The following is a 20,000-nucleotide window of genomic DNA, read 5'->3' as shown; positions in this document are numbered from 1 at the left end:
TGGCTTCCTCAGAAAATATGGTAAGACTGACAGTCTTCTAATGGTTGTAACGGTGTAGGCTGTCTGGCTTGGAATATACAAACAAAAAAAGGTTTGATTTTAAATGCTTTGATACATGTTTAAGGATGACATTTGTTGGACAATATAACAGTTTGTCTAATTCAGCTTTTTTTTTCTTCTGAATTAGACAAATAGACCTCAAAATAGACCTCGTACTTGCCAGTGTCTGTAATCTAGGTGCTACGTGGATGATGCACTGTGTAACGAAGTAGGAAGTGTTGACGCTACAGATGTCTTGAACAGATACATAGTGTACCTGCTGTAAAATAATCAAGTCAAGTGATTAGATTCACCTCACGTTATATTATTTCAACCTATTAGTTAGAACTGTTTATTACCAATCTGTAAATAAACTACCAATATAAACTAAATCCTCCATGAAGTACAGCTGAATGAAAGTAATCGTTATCTGTTTGTACTGGTGGTCTGATGGTCTCCCGGGTAGATCGTTCTACTACTTGTTGCGTCTGTCGTAGTGGATACGTTGCATCCGTGCTGCTGTGATGTGTGTGTGTGTGTGTGTGTGTGTGTGTGTGTGTGTGTGTGTGTGTGTGTGTGTGTGTGTGTCTCGGATTATCCCCACATCTCTCAGGATAATCCACATGATGATCCCCACACCTCTCAGGATAATCCATCTGTTTCACTCTAATAATCCCTGCTATTCTCCTCCTTCTCCGTCAGCCTAACACATTCTCTGGGTCCACATCCATATATTATTATTATTAACACAGAGGCTGGCTGGCTGGCTGGCTGGCTGGCTGGCTGGCTGGCTGGCTGGCTGGCTGGCTGGCTGGCTGGCTGGCTGGTCCTGATAATGTCTCTGAAGGACAGAGACACAGAGATATTATAGCTACCTGGGTGATTCTCACGAAACTGGCACTTCACACCAATGTTTTTTTTTTTTTAAGACCTTTTTTTTTTTTTATTAAAAAAATACTTTTTCCAATGTACTTCCTCTAGGATCACAGGATTGGGATCTGGATTAGAATCTGGATTGGGATCTGTATTAGAACCTGGATTGGGATCTGTATTAGAACCTGGATTGGGATCTGTATTAGAACCTGGATTGGGATCTGTATTAGAACCTGGATTGGGATCTGTATTAGAACCTGGATTGGGATCTGTATTAGAACCTGGATTGGGATCTGTATTAGAACCTGGATTGGGATCTGTATTAGAACCTGGATTGGGATCTGTATTAGAACCTGGATTGGGATCTGTATTGGGATCTGTATTTGGATCTGTATTGGGATCTGGATTAGAACCTGGATTGGGATCTGGATTAGAATCTGTATTGGGATCTGTATTAGAACCTGGATTGGGATCTGGATTAGAATCTGTATTGGGATCTGTATTGGGATCTGTATTGGGATCTGTATTAGAACCTGGATTGGGATCTGTATTGGGATCTGTATTAGAACCTGGATTGGGATCTGTATTGGGATCTGTATTAGAACCTGGATTGGGATCTGTATTGGGATCTGTATTGGGATCTGTATTTGGATCTGTAATGGGATCTGGATTAGAACCTGGATTGGGATCTGGATTAGAATCTGTATTGGGATCTGTATTGGGATCTGTATTGGGATCTGTATTAGAACCTGGATTGGGATCTGGATTGGGATCTGTATTGGGATCTGTATTAGAACCTGGATTGGGATCTGTATTGGGATCTGTATTGGGATCTGTATTTGGATCTGGATTGGGATCTGGATTAGAACCTGGATTGGGATCTGGATTAGAATCTGTATTGGGATCTGTATTGGGATCTGTATTGGGATCTGTATTAGAACCTGGATTGGGATCTGTATTGGGATCTGTATTAGAACCTGGATTGGGATCTGTATTGGGATCTGTATTGGGATCTGTATTAGAACCTGGATTGGGATCTGTATTGGGATCTGTATTGGGATCTGTATTTGGATCTGTATTGGGATCTGGATTAGAACCTGGATTGGGATCTGGATTAGAATCTGGATTGGGATCTGGATTGATCTATTTCATAATTATTGTTATGTTTATTGATCCAACATTTTATCACAACTACGAACAAAGTCCAAAAAAGTAATAAAAACAAAAATGATATATTTTATTTACATTGGTCACCTAATGAAAAGAAAGATTTAAACATAACACTGAGAACAAATATATTTACAATTAAAATTAGAACAAATATTTAGTTATTTATTTCATTACCGCAACAAAAACCTTTTCTGAATACTTTCTTTCTGTCATAATTACTTAAGTATATATGTTATTTTTAAGTACACATATTTGAATAATGAACAAAAGACACAAAATCAGATTAAGCCAAAGCTAAATATTGGTGTATTAAGGTAATGATTTCAGACATGAGAACGCATGTTGTATAGTGTGTCATTAAAAGACTGAACTGAACTCTTTCAGAGATTCAGTAACCCAATACATTATCAAACTGTACTGAACTCTATCAGAGATTTAATAACCCAATACATTATCAAACTGAACTGAACTGAACTCCTTCAGAGATTCAGTAACCCAATACATTATCAAACTGTACTGAACTCTATCAGAGATTCAGTTACTCAATACATTATCAAACTGTACTGAACTCTATCAGAGATTCAATTACCCAATACATTATCAAACTGTACTGAACTCCATCAGAGATTCAGTTACTCAATACATTATCAAACTGTACTGAACTCTATCAGAGATTCAATTACCCAATACATTATCAAACTGTACTGAATTCCATCAGAGATTCAGTTACTCAATACATTATCAAACTGTACTGAACTCCATCAGAGATTCAGTTACTCAATACATTATCAAACTGTACTGAACTCCATCAGAGATTCAGTTACTCAATACATTATCAAACTGTACTGAATTCCATCAGAGATTCAGTTACTCAATACATTATCAAACTGTACTGAACTCCATCAGAGATTCAGTTACTCAATACATTATCAAACTGAACTGAACTCCATCAGAGATTCAATAACCCAATACATTATCAAACTGTACTGAATTCCATCAGAGATTCAGTTACTCAATACATTATCAAACTGAACTGAACTCCATCAGAGATTCAGTTACTCAATACATTATCAAACTGTACTGAACTCCATCAGAGATTCAATAACCCAATACATTATCAAACTGAACTGAACTGAACTCTATCAGAGATTCAGTATCCCAAATCATAGAATTGTATCATTTGTTAATCCCAGATGATGTGCATAATACTAAACTCACTGATCTTAATGCAATTGACAAGAATAATATTTGTAATATAATGTATTAGGACCAGTGTTGGGGGTAATGCGTTTCCAAAGTAACGCGTTACAGTAATAATTTTACTTTTATGATTAACGGCACGAACCTCTGATCTTTGCCATTAATCACGCCAGAGGGCTTTACCGTCTAGTGGAGGGTGTGCTTTTTAGAACCCATAGAGGGCTTCACCGTCTAGTGGAGGGTGTGCTTTCTAGAACCCATAGAGGGCTTTACAGTCTAGTGGAGGGTGTGCTTTCTAGAACCCAAAGAGGGCTTCACCGTCTAGTGGAGGGTGTGCTTTCTAGAACCCAAAGAGGGCTTTACGGTATAGTGGAGGGTGTGCTTTCTAGAACCCAAAGAGGGCTTCACCGTCTGGTGGAGGGTGTGCTTTCTAGAACCCATAGAGGGCTTTACCGTCTAGTGGAGGGTGTGCTTTCTAGAACCCAAAGAGGGCTTCACCGTCTGGTGGAGGGTGTGCTTTCTAGAACCCATAGAGGGCTTTACGGTATAGTGGAGGGTGTGCTTTCTAGAACCCAAAGAGGGCTTCACCGTCTAGTGGAGGGTGTGCTTTCTAGAACCCATAGAGGGCTTCACCGTCTAGTGGAGGGTGTGCTTTCTAGAACCCATAGAGGGCTTTACAGTCTAGTGGAGGGTGTGCTTTCTAGAACCCAAAGAGGGCTTTACAGTCTAGTGGAGGGTGTGCTTTCTAGAACCCATAGAGGGCTTCACCGTCTAGTGGAGGGTGTGCTTTCTAGAACCCATAGAGGGCTTCACCGTCTAGTGGAGGGTGTGCTTTCTAGAACCCATAGAGGGCTTCACCGTCTAGTGGAGGGTGTGCTTTCTAGAACCCATAGAGGGCTTCACCGTCTAGTGGAGGGTGTGCTTTCTAGAACCCATAGAGGGCTTTACAGTCTAGTGGAGGGTGTGCTTTCTAGAACCCAAAGAGGGCTTTACGGTCTAGTGGAGGGTGTGCTTTCTAGAACCCATAGAGGGCTTCACCGTCTAGTGGAGGGTGTGCTTTCTAGAACCCATAGAGGGCTTCACCGTCTAGTGGAGGGTGTGCTTTCTAGAACCCATAGAGGGCTTCACCGTCTAGTGGAGGGTGTGCTTTCTAGAACCCATAGAGGGCTTCACCGTCTAGTGGAGGGTGTGCTTTCTAGAACCCATAGAGGGCTTTACGGTCTAGTGGAGGGTGTGCTTTCTAGAACCTGTAGAGGGCTTCACCGTCTAGTGGAGGGTGTGCTTTCTAGAACCCATAGAGGGCTTCACCGTCTAGTGGAGGGTGTGCTGTCTAAAACCCATAGAGGGCTTTACGGTCTAGTGGTGGGTGTGCTGTCTAAAACCCATAGAGGGCTTTACGGTCTAGTGGAGGGTGTGCTTTCTAGAACCCATAGAGGGCTTTACGGTGTAGTGGAGGGTGTGCTGTCTAAAACCCATAGAGGGCTTTACGGTCTAGTGGAGGGTGTGCTTTCTAGAACCAAAAGAAGGCTTTACGGTCTAGTGGTGGGTGTGCTGTCTAAAACCCATAGAGGGCTTTACGGTCTAGTGGAGGGTGTGCTGTCTAAAACCCATAGAGGGCTTTACGGTCTAGTGGTGGGTGTGCTTTCTAGAACCCGTAGAGGGCTTTACAGTCTAGTGGAGGGTGTGCTTTCTAGAACCCGTAGAGGGCTTTACGGTCTAGTGGAGGGTGTGCTTTCTAGAACCCATAGAGGGCTTTACGATCTAGTGGAGGGTGTGCTGTCTAGAACCCATAGAGGGCTTTACGGTCTAGTGGAGGGTGTGCTTTCTAGATAACCATCGCTATGCAACCAGCAATGGCGGCTGGAGAGAAAGATTTGGAATGAAAAGAAAGGACATCTGTACAGAGGTTGAGCTCATACTAAGCTGTGCAACATAAGACATTTCATAGGATTACACATAAATATAAAGTCTGAAGGGATTTTTAAATTCATATATTTCATTATTCTAACTTCCCCACCGCGAGAGAAACTTCTGACAGTTATCAGACCCTCGGAAATGATTTCCCCGTTCCACATGCTACAGAAATGTGGTTTATGTCCCAAGTCCAATTCGTGATAGGCACAATTATCCTAATATTACATTTTTATTTTCAAGATTTAAAAACGTGTAAACATGGTAACTGTAATCAGTTACGTTACCAGCAAAAATATTGTAATCCCAACCCTGACCCCCAGCACTCTAACTAGTAACCTTCCCAACCCTGACCCCCAGCACTCTAACTAGTAACCTTCCCAACCCTGACCCCCAGCACTCTAACTAGTAACCTTCCCAACCCTGACCCCCAGCACTCTAACTAGTAACCTTCCCAACCCTGACCCCCAGCACTCTAACTAGTAACCTTCCCAACCCTGACCCCCAGTACTCTAACTAGTAACCTTCCCAACCCTGACCCCCAGCACTCTAACTAGTAACCTTCCCAACCCTGACCCCTAGTACTCTAACTAGTAACCTTCCCAACCCTGACCCCCAGTACTCTAACTAGTAACCTTCCCAACCCTGACCCCCAGCACTCTAACTAGTAACCTTCCCAACCCTGACCCCCAGCACTCTAACTAGTAACCTTCCCAACCCTGACCCCTAGTACTCTAACTAGTAACCTTCCCAACCCTGACCCCCAGTACTCTAACTAGTAACCTTCCCAGCACTCTAACTAGTAACCTTCCCAACCCTGACCCCCAGCACTCTAACTAGTAACCTTCCCAACCCTGACCCCCAGCACTCTAACTAGTAACCTTCCCAACCCTGACCCCCAGCACTCTAACTAGTAACCTTCCCAACCCTGACCCCTAGTACTCTAACTAGTAACCTTCCCAACCCTGACCCCCAGTACTCTAACTAGTAACCTTCCCAGCACTCTAACTAGTAACCTTCCCAACCCTGACCCCCAGCACTCTAACTAGTAACCTTCCCAACCCTGACCCCCAGCACTCTAACTAGTAACCTTCCCAACCCTGACCCCCAGCACTCTAACTAGTAACCTTCCCAACCCTGACCCCCAGCACTCTAACTAGTAACCTTCCCAACCCTGACCCCCAGCACTCTAACTAGTAACCTTCCCAACCCTGACCCCCAGCACTCTAACTAGTAACCTTCCCAACCCTGACCCCCATCACTCTAACTAGTAACATTCCCAACCCTGACCCACAGCACTCTAACTAGTAACCTTCCCAACCCTGACCCCCAGCACTCTAACTAGTAACCTTCCCAACCCTGACCCCCAGCACTCTAACTAGTAACCTTCCCAACCCTGACCCCCAGCACTCTAACTAGTAACCTTCCCAACCCTGACCCCCAGCACTCTAACTAGTGACCTTCCCAACCCTGACCCCCAGCACTCTAACTAGTAACTTTCCCAGCACTCTAACTAGTAACCTTCCCAACCCTGACCCCCAGCACTCTAACTAGTAACCTTCCCAGCCCTGACCCCCAGCAATCTAACTAGTAACCTTCCCAGCACTCTAACTAGTAACCTTCCCAACCCTGACCCCCAAGACTCTAACTAGTAACCTTCCCAACCCTGACCCCCAGCACTCTAACTAGTAACCTTCCCAGCACTCTAACTAGTAACCTTCCCAACCCTGACCCCCAGCACTCTAACTAGTAACCTTCCCAACCCTGACCCCCAGCACTCTAACTAGTAACCTTCCCAGCACTCTAACTAGTAACCTTCCCAACCCTGACCCCCAGCACTCTAAGTAGTAACCTTCCCAACCCTGACCCCCAGCACTCTAACTAGTAACCTTCCCAACCCTGACCCCCAGCACTCTAACTAGTAACCTTCCCAGTACTCTAACTAGTAACCTTCCCAACCCTGAACCCCAGTACTCTAACTAGTAACCTTCCCAGTACTCTAACTAGTAACCTTCCCAACCCTGACCCCCAGCAATCTAACTAGTAACCTTCCCAACCCTGAACCCCAGCACTCTAAATAGTAACCTTCCCAGCACTCTAACTAGTAACCTTCCCAGCACTCTAACTAGTAACCTTCCCAACCCTGACCCCCAGCACTCTAACTAGTAACCTTCCCAACCCTGTCCCCCAGCACTCTAACTAGTAACCTTCCCAACCCCGACCCCCAGCACTCTAACTAGTAACCTTCCCAACCCTGACCCCCAGCACTCTAACTAGTAACCTTCCCAGTACTCTAACTAGTAACCTTCCCAACCCTGACCCCCAGTACTCTAACTAGTAACCTTCCCAACCCTGACCCCCAGCACTCTAACTAGTAACCTTCCCAGCACTCTAACTAGTAACCTTCCCAGCACTCTAACTAGTAACCTTCCCAACCCTGACCCCCAGCACTCTAACTAGTAACCTTCCCAACCCTGACCCCCAGCACTCTAACTAGTAACCTTCCCAACCCTGACCCCCAGCACTCTAACTAGTAACCTTCCCAGCACTCTAACTAGTAACCTTCCCAGCACTCTAACTAGTAACCTTCCCAACCCTGACCCCCAGTACTCTAACTAGTAACCTTCCCAGCACTCTAACTAGTAACCTTCCCAGTACTCTAACTAGTAACCTTCCCAACCCTGACCCCCAGCACTCTAACTAGTAACCTTCCCAGTACTCTAACTAGTAACCTTCCCAACCCTGACCCCCAGCACTCTAACTAGTAACCTTCCCAGTACTCTAACTAGTAACCTTCCCAACCCTGACCCCCAGTACTCTAACTAGTAACCTTCCCAGCACTCTAACTAGTAACCTTCCCAACCCTGACCCCCAGCACTCTAACTAGTAACCTTCCCAACCCTGACCCCCAGTTCTCTAACTACTAACCTTCCCAGTACTCTAACTAGTAACCTTCCCAACCCTGACCCCCAGCACTCTAACTAGTAACCTTCCCAACCCTGACCCCCAGCACTCTAACTAGTAACCTTCCCAGTACTCTAACTAGTAACCTTCCCAACCCTGACCCCCAGCACTCTAACTAGTAACCTTCCCAAACCTGACCCCCAGTACTCTAACTAGTAACCTTCCCAGTACTCTAACTAGTAACCTTCCCAACCCTGACCCCCAGCACTCTAACTAGTAACCTTCCCAGTACTCTAACTAGTAACCTTCCCAACCCTGACCCCCAGTACTCTAACTAGTAACCTTCCCAACCCTGACCCCAGCACTCTAACTAGTAACCTTCCCAGTACTCTAACTAGTAACCTTCCCAACCCTGACCCCCAGTACTCTAACTAGTAACCTTCCCAGCACTCTAACTAGTAACCTTCCCAACCCTGACCCCCAGTACTCTAACTAGTAACCTTCCCAACCCTGACCCCCAGTACTCTAACTAGTAACCTTCCCAGCACTCTAACTAGTAACCTTCCCAGCACTCGAACTAGTAACCTTCCCAACCCTGACCCCCAGCACTCTAACTAGTAACCTTCCCAGCACTCTAACTAGTAACCTTCCCAGCACTCTAACTAGTAACCTTCCCAGCACTCTAACTAGTAACCTTCCCAGCACTCTAACTAGTAACCTTCCCAACCCTGACCCCCAGCACTCTAACTAGTAACCTTCCCAGCACTCTAACTAGTAACCTTCCCAGCACTCTAACTAGTAACCTTCCCAACCCTGACCCCCAGCACTCTAACTAGTAACCTTCCCAACCCTGACCCCCAGCACTCTAACTAGTAACCTTCCCAACCCTGACCCCCAGCACTCTAACTAGTAACCTTCCCAACCCTGACCCCCAGCACTCTAACTAGTAACCTTCCCAACCCTGTCCCCCAGCACTCTAACTAGTAACCTTCCCAACCCCGACCCCCAGCACTCTAACTAGTAACCTTCCCAACCCTGACCCCCAGCACTCTAACTAGTAACCTTCCCAGTACTCTAACTAGTAACCTTCCCAACCCTGACCCCCAGTACTCTAACTAGTAACCTTCCCAACCCTGACCCCCAGCACTCTAACTAGTAACCTTCCCAGCACTCTAACTAGTAACCTTCCCAGCACTCTAACTAGTAACCTTCCCAACCCTGACCCCCAGCACTCTAACTAGTAACCTTCCCAACCCTGACCCCCAGCACTCTAACTAGTAACCTTCCCAACCCTGACCCCCAGCACTCTAACTAGTAACCTTCCCAGCACTCTAACTAGTAACCTTCCCAGCACTCTAACTAGTAACCTTCCCAACCCTGACCCCCAGTACTCTAACTAGTAACCTTCCCAGCACTCTAACTAGTAACCTTCCCAGTACTCTAACTAGTAACCTTCCCAACCCTGACCCCCAGCACTCTAACTAGTAACCTTCCCAGTACTCTAACTAGTAACCTTCCCAACCCTGACCCCCAGCACTCTAACTAGTAACCTTCCCAGTACTCTAACTAGTAACCTTCCCAACCCTGACCCCCAGTACTCTAACTAGTAACCTTCCCAGCACTCTAACTAGTAACCTTCCCAACCCTGACCCCCAGCACTCTAACTAGTAACCTTCCCAACCCTGACCCCCAGTTCTCTAACTAGTAACCTTCCCAGTACTCTAACTAGTAACCTTCCCAACCCTGACCCCCAGCACTCTAACTAGTAACCTTCCCAACCCTGACCCCCAGCACTCTAACTAGTAACCTTCCCAGTACTCTAACTAGTAACCTTCCCAACCCTGACCCCCAGCACTCTAACTAGTAACCTTCCCAAACCTGACCCCCAGTACTCTAACTAGTAACCTTCCCAGTACTCTAACTAGTAACCTTCCCAACCCTGACCCCCAGCACTCTAACTAGTAACCTTCCCAGTACTCTAACTAGTAACCTTCCCAACCCTGACCCCCAGTACTCTAACTAGTAACCTTCCCAACCCTGACCCCAGCACTCTAACTAGTAACCTTCCCAGTACTCTAACTAGTAACCTTCCCAACCCTGACCCCCAGTACTCTAACTAGTAACCTTCCCAGCACTCTAACTAGTAACCTTCCCAACCCTGACCCCCAGTACTCTAACTAGTAACCTTCCCAACCCTGACCCCCAGTACTCTAACTAGTAACCTTCCCAGCACTCTAACTAGTAACCTTCCCAGCACTCGAACTAGTAACCTTCCCAACCCTGACCCCCAGCACTCTAACTAGTAACCTTCCCAGCACTCTAACTAGTAACCTTCCCAGCACTCTAACTAGTAACCTTCCCAGCACTCTAACTAGTAACCTTCCCAGCACTCTAACTAGTAACCTTCCCAACCCTGACCCCCAGCACTCTAACTAGTAACCTTCCCAGCACTCTAACTAGTAACCTTCCCAGCACTCTAACTAGTAACCTTCCCAGCACTCTAACTAGTAACCTTCCCAGCACTCTAACTAGTAACCTTCCCAGCACTCTAACTAGTAACCTTCCCAACCCTGACCCCCAGCACTCTAAGTAGTAACCTTCCCAACCCTGACCCCCAGCACTCTAACTAGTAACCTTCCCAACCCTGACCCCCAGCACTCTAACTAGTAACCTTCCCAGTACTCTAACTAGTAACCTTCCCAACCCTGAACCCCAGTACTCTAACTAGTAACCTTCCCAGTACTCTAACTAGTAACCTTCCCAACCCTGACCCCCAGCAATCTAACTAGTAACCTTCCCAACCCTGAACCCCAGCACTCTAAATAGTAACCTTCCCAGCACTCTAACTAGTAACCTTCCCAGCACTCTAACTAGTAACCTTCCCAACCCTGACCCCCAGCACTCTAACTAGTAACCTTCCCAACCCTGTCCCCCAGCACTCTAACTAGTAACCTTCCCAACCCCGACCCCCAGCACTCTAACTAGTAACCTTCCCAACCCTGACCCCCAGCACTCTAACTAGTAACCTTCCCAGTACTCTAACTAGTAACCTTCCCAACCCTGACCCCCAGTACTCTAACTAGTAACCTTCCCAACCCTGACCCCCAGCACTCTAACTAGTAACCTTCCCAGCACTCTAACTAGTAACCTTCCCAGCACTCTAACTAGTAACCTTCCCAACCCTGACCCCCAGCACTCTAACTAGTAACCTTCCCAACCCTGACCCCCAGCACTCTAACTAGTAACCTTCCCAACCCTGACCCCCAGCACTCTAACTAGTAACCTTCCCAGCACTCTAACTAGTAACCTTCCCAGCACTCTAACTAGTAACCTTCCCAACCCTGACCCCCAGTACTCTAACTAGTAACCTTCCCAGCACTCTAACTAGTAACCTTCCCAGTACTCTAACTAGTAACCTTCCCAACCCTGACCCCCAGCACTCTAACTAGTAACCTTCCCAGTACTCTAACTAGTAACCTTCCCAACCCTGACCCCCAGTACTCTAACTAGTAACCTTCCCAGCACTCTAACTAGTAACCTTCCCAACCCTGACCCCCAGTAGTCTAACTAGTAACCTTCCCAACCCTGACCCCCAGTACTCTAACTAGTAACCTTCCCAGCACTCTAACTAGTAACCTTCCCAGCACTCGAACTAGTAACCTTCCCAACCCTGACCCCCAGCACTCTAACTAGTAACCTTCCCAGCACTCTAACTAGTAACCTTCCCAGCACTCTAACTAGTAACCTTCCCAGCACTCTAACTAGTAACCTTCCCAGCACTCTAACTAGTAACCTTCCCAACCCTGACCCCCAGCACTCTAACTAGTAACCTTCCCAGCACTCTAACTAGTAACCTTCCCAGCACTCTAACTAGTAACCTTCCCAACCCTGACCCCCAGCACTCTAACTAGTAACCTTCCCAACCCTGACCCCCAGCACTCTAACTAGTAACCTTCCCAACCCTGACCCCCAGCACTCTAACTAGTAACCTTCCCAACCCTGACCCCCAGCACTCTAACTAGTAACCTTCCCAACCCTGTCCCCCAGCACTCTAACTAGTAACCTTCCCAACCCCGACCCCCAGCACTCTAACTAGTAACCTTCCCAACCCTGACCCCCAGCACTCTAACTAGTAACCTTCCCAGTACTCTAACTAGTAACCTTCCCAACCCTGACCCCCAGTACTCTAACTAGTAACCTTCCCAACCCTGACCCCCAGCACTCTAACTAGTAACCTTCCCAGCACTCTAACTAGTAACCTTCCCAGCACTCTAACTAGTAACCTTCCCAACCCTGACCCCCAGCACTCTAACTAGTAACCTTCCCAACCCTGACCCCCAGCACTCTAACTAGTAACCTTCCCAACCCTGACCCCCAGCACTCTAACTAGTAACCTTCCCAGCACTCTAACTAGTAACCTTCCCAGCACTCTAACTAGTAACCTTCCCAACCCTGACCCCCAGTACTCTAACTAGTAACCTTCCCAGCACTCTAACTAGTAACCTTCCCAGTACTCTAACTAGTAACCTTCCCAACCCTGACCCCCAGCACTCTAACTAGTAACCTTCCCAGTACTCTAACTAGTAACCTTCCCAACCCTGACCCCCAGCACTCTAACTAGTAACCTTCCCAGTACTCTAACTAGTAACCTTCCCAACCCTGACCCCCAGTACTCTAACTAGTAACCTTCCCAGCACTCTAACTAGTAACCTTCCCAACCCTGACCCCCAGCACTCTAACTAGTAACCTTCCCAACCCTGACCCCCAGTTCTCTAACTAGTAACCTTCCCAGTACTCTAACTAGTAACCTTCCCAACCCTGACCCCCAGCACTCTAACTAGTAACCTTCCCAACCCTGACCCCCAGCACTCTAACTAGTAACCTTCCCAGTACTCTAACTAGTAACCTTCCCAACCCTGACCCCCAGCACTCTAACTAGTAACCTTCCCAAACCTGACCCCCAGTACTCTAACTAGTAACCTTCCCAGTACTCTAACTAGTAACCTTCCCAACCCTGACCCCCAGCACTCTAACTAGTAACCTTCCCAGTACTCTAACTAGTAACCTTCCCAACCCTGACCCCCAGTACTCTAACTAGTAACATTCCCAACCCTGACCCCAGCACTCTAACTAGTAACCTTCCCAGTACTCTAACTAGTAACCTTCCCAACCCTGACCCCCAGTACTCTAACTAGTAACCTTCCCAGCACTCTAACTAGTAACCTTCCCAACCCTGACCCCCAGTACTCTAACTAGTAACCTTCCCAACCCTGACCCCCAGTACTCTAACTAGTAACCTTCCCAGCACTCTAACTAGTAACCTTCCCAGCACTCGAACTAGTAACCTTCCCAACCCTGACCCCCAGCACTCTAACTAGTAACCTTCCCAGCACTCTAACTAGTAACCTTCCCAGCACTCTAACTAGTAACCTTCCCAGCACTCTAACTAGTAACCTTCCCAGCACTCTAACTAGTAACCTTCCCAACCCTGACCCCCAGCACTCTAACTAGTAACCTTCCCAGCACTCTAACTAGTAACCTTCCCAGCACTCTAACTAGTAACCTTCCCAGCACTCTAACTAGTAACCTTCCCAGCACTCTAACTAGTAACCTTCCCAGCACTCTAACTAGTAACCTTCCCAACCCTGACCCCCAGCACTCTAAGTAGTAACCTTCCCAACCCTGACCCCCAGCACTCTAACTAGTAACCTTCCCAACCCTGACCCCCAGCACTCTAACTAGTAACCTTCCCAGTACTCTAACTAGTAACCTTCCCAACCCTGAACCCCAGTACTCTAACTAGTAACCTTCCCAGTACTCTAACTAGTAACCTTCCCAACCCTGACCCCCAGCAATCTAACTAGTAACCTTCCCAACCCTGAACCCCAGCACTCTAAATAGTAACCTTCCCAGCACTCTAACTAGTAACCTTCCCAGCACTCTAACTAGTAACCTTCCCAACCCTGACCCCCAGCACTCTAACTAGTAACCTTCCCAACCCTGTCCCCCAGCACTCTAACTAGTAACCTTCCCAACCCCGACCCCCAGCACTCTAACTAGTAACCTTCCCAACCCTGACCCCCAGCACTCTAACTAGTAACCTTCCCAGTACTCTAACTAGTAACCTTCCCAACCCTGACCCCCAGTACTCTAACTAGTAACCTTCCCAACCCTGACCCCCAGCACTCTAACTAGTAACCTTCCCAGCACTCTAACTAGTAACCTTCCCAGCACTCTAACTAGTAACCTTCCCAACCCTGACCCCCAGCACTCTAACTAGTAACCTTCCCAACCCTGACCCCCAGCACTCTAACTAGTAACCTTCCCAACCCTGACCCCCAGCACTCTAACTAGTAACCTTCCCAGCACTCTAACTAGTAACCTTCCCAGCACTCTAACTAGTAACCTTCCCAACCCTGACCCCCAGTACTCTAACTAGTAACCTTCCCAGCACTCTAACTAGTAACCTTCCCAGTACTCTAACTAGTAACCTTCCCAACCCTGACCCCCAGCACTCTAACTAGTAACCTTCCCAGTACTCTAACTAGTAACCTTCCCAACCCTGACCCCCAGCACTCTAACTAGTAACCTTCCCAGTACTCTAACTAGTAACCTTCCCAACCCTGACCCCCAGTACTCTAACTAGTAACCTTCCCAGCACTCTAACTAGTAACCTTCCCAACCCTGACCCCCAGCACTCTAACTAGTAACCTTCCCAACCCTGACCCCCAGTTCTCTAACTAGTAACCTTCCCAGTACTCTAACTAGTAACCTTCCCAACCCTGACCCCCAGCACTCTAACTAGTAACCTTCCCAACCCTGACCCCCAGCACTCTAACTAGTAACCTTCCCAGTACTCTAACTAGTAACCTTCCCAACCCTGACCCCCAGCACTCTAACTAGTAACCTTCCCAGTACTCTAACTAGTAACCTTCCCAACCCTGACCCCCAGCACTCTAACTAGTAACCTTCCCAGTACTCTAACTAGTAACCTTCCCAACCCTGACCCCCAGTACTCTAACTAGTAACCTTCCCAACCCTGACCCCAGCACTCTAACTAGTAACCTTCCCAGTACTCTAACTAGTAACCTTCCCAACCCTGACCCCCAGTACTCTAACTAGTAACCTTCCCAGCACTCTAACTAGTAACCTTCCCAACCCTGACCCCCAGTACTCTAACTAGTAACCTTCCCAACCCTGACCCCCAGTACTCTAACTAGTAACCTTCCCAGCACTCTAACTAGTAACCTTCCCAGCACTCGAACTAGTAACCTTCCCAACCCTGACCCCCAGCACTCTAACTAGTAACCTTCCCAGCACTCTAACTAGTAACCTTCCCAGCACTCTAACTAGTAACCTTCCCAGCACTCTAACTAGTAACCTTCCCAGCACTCTAACTAGTAACCTTCCCAACCCTGACCCCCAGCACTCTAACTAGTAACCTTCCCAGCACTCTAACTAGTAACCTTCCCAGCACTCTAACTAGTAACCTTCCCAACCCTGACCCCCAGCACTCTAACTAGTAACCTTCCCAACCCTGACCCCCAGCACTCTAACTAGTAACCTTCCCAACCCTGACCCCCAGCACTCTAACTAGTAACCTTCCCAACCCTGACCCCCAGCACTCTAACTAGTAACCTTCCCAACCCTGTCCCCCAGCACTCTAACTAGTAACCTTCCCAACCCCGACCCCCAGCACTCTAACTAGTAACCTTCCCAACCCTGACCCCCAGCACTCTAACTAGTAACCTTCCCAGTACTCTAACTAGTAACCTTCCCAACCCTGACCCCCAGTACTCTAACTAGTAACCTTCCCAACCCTGACCCCCAGCACTCTAACTAGTAACCTTCCCAGCACTCTAACTAGTAACCTTCCCAGCACTCTAACTAGTAACCTTCCCAACCCTGACCCCCAGCACTCTAACTAGTAACCTTCCCAACCCTGACCCCCAGCACTCTAACTAGTAACCTTCCCAACCCTGACCCCCAGCACTCTAACTAGTAACCTTCCCAGCACTCTAACTAGTAACCTTCCCAGCACTCTAACTAGTAACCTTCCCAACCCTGACCCCCAGTACTCTAACTAGTAACCTTCCCAGCACTCTAACTAGTAACCTTCCCAGTACTCTAACTAGTAACCTTCCCAACCCTGACCCCCAGCACTCTAACTAGTAACCTTCCCAGTACTCTAACTAGTAACCTTCCCAACCCTGACCCCCAGCACTCTAACTAGTAACCTTCCCAGTACTCTAACTAGTAACCTTCCCAACCCTGACCCCCAGTACTCTAACTAGTAACCTTCCCAGCACTCTAACTAGTAACCTTCCCAACCCTGACCCCCAGCACTCTAACTAGTAACCTTCCCAACCCTGACCCCCAGTTCTCTAACTAGTAACCTTCCCAGTACTCTAACTAGTAACCTTCCCAACCCTGACCCCCAGCACTCTAACTAGTAACCTTCCCAACCCTGACCCCCAGCACTCTAACTAGTAACCTTCCCAGTACTCTAACTAGTAACCTTCCCAACCCTGACCCCCAGCACTCTAACTAGTAACCTTCCCAAACCTGACCCCCAGTACTCTAACTAGTAACCTTCCCAGTACTCTAACTAGTAACCTTCCCAACCCTGACCCCCAGCACTCTAACTAGTAACCTTCCCAGTACTCTAACTAGTAACCTTCCCAACCCTGACCCCCAGTACTCTAACTAGTAACCTTCCCAACCCTGACCCCAGCACTCTAACTAGTAACCTTCCCAGTACTCTAACTAGTAACCTTCCCAACCCTGACCCCCAGTACTCTAACTAGTAACCTTCCCAGCACTCTAACTAGTAACCTTCCCAACCCTGACCCCCAGTACTCTAACTAGTAACCTTCCCAACCCTGACCCCCAGTACTCTAACTAGTAACCTTCCCAGCACTCTAACTAGTAACCTTCCCAGCACTCGAACTAGTAACCTTCCCAACCCTGACCCCCAGCACTCTAACTAGTAACCTTCCCAGCACTCTAACTAGTAACCTTCCCAGCACTCTAACTAGTAACCTTCCCAGCACTCTAACTAGTAACCTTCCCAGCACTCTAACTAGTAACCTTCCCAACCCTGACCCCCAGCACTCTAACTAGTAACCTTCCCAGCACTCTAACTAGTAACCTTCCCAGCACTCTAACTAGTAACCTTCCCAGCACTCTAACTAGTAACCTTCCCAGCACTCTAACTAGTAACCTTCCCAGCACTCTAACTAGTAACCTTCCCAACCCTGACCCCCAGCACTCTAACTAGTAACCTTCCCAGCACTCTAACTAGTAACCTTCCCATCACTCTAACTAGTAACCTTCCCAGCACTCTAACTAGTAACCTTCCCAGTACTCTAACTAGTAACCTTCCCAACCCTGACCCCCAGCACTCTAACTAGTAACCTTCCCAACCCTGACCCCCAGCACTCTAACTTGTAACCTTCCCAGCACTCTAACTAGTAACCTTCCCAACCCTGACCCCCAGCACTCTAACTAGTAACCTTCCCAACCCTGACCCCCAGTACTCTAACTAGTAACCTTCCCAACCCTGACCCCCAGCACTCTAACTAGTAACCTTCCCAACCCTGACCCCCAGCACTCTAACTAGTAACCTTCCCAGCACTCTAACTAGTAACCTTCCCAACCCTGACCCCCAGCACTCTAACTAGTAACCTTCCCAACCCTGACCCCCAGTACTCTAACTAGTAACCTTCCCAACCCTGACCCCCAGCACTCTAACTAGTAACCTTCCCAGCACTCTAACTAGTAACCTTCCCAGCACTCTAACTAGTAACCTTCCCAGTACTCTAACTAGTAACCTTCCCAACCCTGACCCCCAGCACTCTAACTAGTAACCTTCCCAGCACTCTAACTAGTAACCTTCCCAACCCTTACCCCCAGCACTCTAACTAGTAACCTTCCCAGCACTCTAACTAGTAAACTTCCCAACCCTGACCCCCAGCACTCTAACTAGTAACCTTCCCAGCACTCTAACTAGTAACCTTCCCAACCCTGACCCCCAGCACTCTAACTAGTAACCTTCCCAGCACTCTAACTAGTAACCTTCCCAACCTTGACCCCTAGTACTCTAACTAGTAACCTTCCCAACCCTGACCCCCAGTACTCTAACTAGTAACCTTCCCAACCCTGACCCCCAGCACTCTAACTAGTAACCTTCCCAGCACTCTAACTAGTAACCTTCCCAACCCTGACCCCCAGCACTCTAACTAGTAACCTTCCCAGTACTCTAACTAGTAACCTTCCCAACCCTGACCCCCAGTACTCTAACTAGTAACCTTCCCAACCCTGACCCCCAGCACTCTAACTAGTAACCTTCCCAGCACTCTAACTAGTAACCTTCCCAACCCTGACCCCCAGCACTCTAACTAGTAACCTTCCCAACCCTGACCCCCAGTACTCTAACAAGTAACCTTCCCAGTACTCTAACTAGTAACCTTCCCAACCCTGACCCCCAGTACTCTAACTAGTAACCTTCCCAACCCTGACCCCCAGCACTCTAACTAGTAACCTTCCCAGCACTCTAACTAGTAACCTTCCCAACCCTGACCCCCAGCACTCTAACTAGTAACCTTCCCAACCCTGACCCCCAGTACTCTAACTAGTAACCTTCCCAACCCTGACCCCCAGCACTCTAACTAGTAACCTTCCCAACCCTGACCCCCATCACTCTAACTAGTAACCTTCCCAACCCTGACCCCCAGCACTCTAACTAGTAACCTTCCCAGCACTCTAACTAGTAACCTTCCCAACCCTGACCCCCAGCACTCTAACTAGTAACCTTCCCAACCCTGACCCCCAGTACTCTAACAAGTAACCTTCCCAGTACTCTAACTAGTAACCTTCCCAACCCTGACCCCCAGTACTCTAACTAGTAACCTTCCCAACCCTGACCCCCAGCACTCTAACTAGTAACCTTCCCAGCACTCTAACTAGTAACCTTCCCAACCCTGACCCCCAGCACTCTAACTAGTAACCTTCCCAACCCTGACCCCCAGTACTCTAACAAGTAACCTTCCCAGTACTCTAACTAGTAACCTTCCCAACCCTGACCCCCAGTACTCTAACTAGTAACCTTCCCAACCCTGACCCCCAGCACTCTAACTAGTAACCTTCCCAGCACTCTAACTAGTAACCTTCCCAACCCTTACCCCCAGCACTCTAACTAGTAACCTTCCCAGCACTCTAACTAGTAAACTTCCCAACCCTGACCCCCAGCACTCTAACTAGTAACCTTCCCAGCACTCTAACTAGTAACCTTCCCAACCCTGACCCCCAGCACTCTAACTAGTAACCTTCCCAGCACTCTAACTAGTAACCTTCCCAACCTTGACCCCTAGTACTCTAACTAGTAACCTTCCCAACCCTGACCCCCAGTACTCTAACTAGTAACCTTCCCAACCCTGACCCCCAGCACTCTAACTAGTAACCTTCCCAGCACTCTAACTAGTAACCTTCCCAACCCTGACCCCCAGCACTCTAACTAGTAACCTTCCCAGTACTCTAACTAGTAACCTTCCCAACCCTGACCCCCAGTACTCTAACTAGTAACCTTCCCAACCCTGACCCCCAGCACTCTAACTAGTAACCTTCCCAGCACTCTAACTAGTAACCTTCCCAACCCTGACCCCCAGCACTCTAACTAGTAACCTTCCCAACCCTGACCCCCAGTACTCTAACAAGTAACCTTCCCAGTACTCTAACTAGTAACCTTCCCAACCCTGACCCCCAGTACTCTAACTAGTAACCTTCCCAACCCTGACCCCCAGCACTCTAACTAGTAACCTTCCCAGCACTCTAACTAGTAACCTTCCCAACCCTGACCCCCAGCACTCTAACTAGTAACCTTCCCAACCCTGACCCCCAGTACT

General features: G+C 47.9%; 1 protein-coding gene across 1 annotated transcript in view; it reads left to right on the top strand.

Moving 5' to 3' along the window:
• The window catches only part of LOC118944103, a 37,236-nt gene that overhangs the window by 90 nt on the left and 17,146 nt on the right, over nt 1–20,000 (top strand). Inside the window, exon 1 of the mRNA XM_036962048.1 lies at nt 1–20. This exon is cut by the window's left edge and continues 90 nt beyond it. Coding sequence (XP_036817943.1) covers nt 1–20 — 20 coding nt within the window. The remainder of the gene's footprint in view (nt 21–20,000) is intronic.

The sequence above is a fragment of the Oncorhynchus mykiss genome, chromosome 24, assembly GCF_013265735.2.
Source record: "Oncorhynchus mykiss isolate Arlee chromosome 24, USDA_OmykA_1.1, whole genome shotgun sequence".
NCBI classification, from domain to species: Eukaryota; Metazoa; Chordata; class Actinopteri; order Salmoniformes; family Salmonidae; genus Oncorhynchus; species Oncorhynchus mykiss.
Note: the sequence above shows the minus strand (reverse complement) of the source record. Positions and strands in the feature narration are given on the sequence as shown.